At 44.6% G+C, this 1,400-nt stretch overlaps 1 protein-coding gene across 1 annotated transcript; it reads left to right on the top strand.

Moving 5' to 3' along the window:
- The first annotated feature begins 284 nt into the window (after positions 1–284).
- Positions 285–1,181, top strand: LOC132387949 (G-protein coupled receptor 182-like). Its single transcript, XM_059960264.1, has one exon. It carries the CDS (start codon positions 285–287, stop codon positions 1,179–1,181), a length of 897 nt encoding a protein of 298 aa, XP_059816247.1.
- The last annotated feature ends 219 nt before the right edge of the window (positions 1,182–1,400 follow it).

Raw genomic sequence — 1,400 nt, 5'->3', positions numbered from 1 at the left:
TTTCCGATCAAACCCTTGATTGATTATATATCTTTCCCATACTAGTTGGGAATTCTAGGAAATATAGCTAGCACAAGAATGCGGTGCCCAGCTGGAGATTTGAATTAATTTCTCCCTATCACACCTTTAAGATTATAATAAATGTGATCAAACATGGCAGATATATGCAAGTTTAAGCGCTTATTTATTGATTGACGTTTCTGAAACTATTCGAGTATAACACTTCTGCTTGCCCTGTTTGTAACTCACATTTTGTGTCTCTTTCCCTATCGAACCTACTGACAATGGTTGTCCTCTTCCGCGGGAATTGTGGACTTTCCAAATGTATATCCCACAACATGGTGGCCATGGCAATGGCAGATCTGCTGGTGATGATGTTCTGTGTAATCGGATATCATATCATAACGTACCAGTTTCCAACATCCTTCCTGTCCTACACATCCACCTGTAAGGTTACTATGTACTTCAATTCAACCAGCCTGCAAAGCTCGGTCTGGTTCACTGTCTTGTTCACTATCGATCGGTTTGTAGCGATCTGTTGTCAGAAGCTCAAAGCGAAATATTGCACAGTGAGGACAGCTTTTTCCGGCATCATAACCGTGGCGCTCCTGGTGCATTTACAGAACGTCCCGTATCTATTTGAGTTTAAACCCGTCAGTGTAGTTAACGGTATTCAATGGGGCTGTCAGCCGAGTTCGTGGTTCAAGACGTCTCCTGTGGGAGTCACATTCTCCTCTCTGCGGAGTATTTTAACTGTTATATTACCTTTTGTTCTGATAGCCCTGTTTAACTGTGTGACAGTAAGGCGCATTTTATTAGCCAGTAAAGCTCGCCGCGGACTGCGCGGTCACAGCAGTCAAACACAGAAGGATCCGGAGATGGAAAGCCGCCGGAAATCCATCATTTTACTCTTTAGTGTGTCCGGCATTTTCATTCTGTTGTGGCTACCAGTCACTGTGAGCTTTCTGACCACCCAACTGACAGGAACCGCGCATTACGACGGAGATTACACCGACTCTGCCTACGTCGCCACTGAAGCCGGCTACATGCTGATGTACCTGAGTTCCTGCACGAACACCTGCATTTATACAGCGACCCAGGCTAAGTTTAGAGAAGACATGCGGCGGGTGTTAAAATCTCCTTGGACTTTGTTTTTAATATTGATTAAAAAGCACAGTTAAAGCAAATCATATACTCCTAAAGGTCGAAAGTCCACTAATTCTCCGCATCGGGCACGCGTCATGTGGTCGCGATGTGCATCTGGGTTTTATGTGTTCAAGAATTATGGGTCTCGGTATTAAGTTGACTTGGAATAAAATAACACTTAACTCCATTTCCGTGCAGCGGCGCCCTTGCTAGCCGTGACGTCATCAACATTCCCGGTATCTGATCACTCAGTT

Source organism: Hypanus sabinus, unplaced genomic scaffold (genome assembly GCF_030144855.1).
Source record: "Hypanus sabinus isolate sHypSab1 unplaced genomic scaffold, sHypSab1.hap1 scaffold_2399, whole genome shotgun sequence".
Taxonomy (NCBI): Eukaryota; Metazoa; Chordata; class Chondrichthyes; order Myliobatiformes; family Dasyatidae; genus Hypanus; species Hypanus sabinus.
Note: the sequence above shows the minus strand (reverse complement) of the source record. Positions and strands in the feature narration are given on the sequence as shown.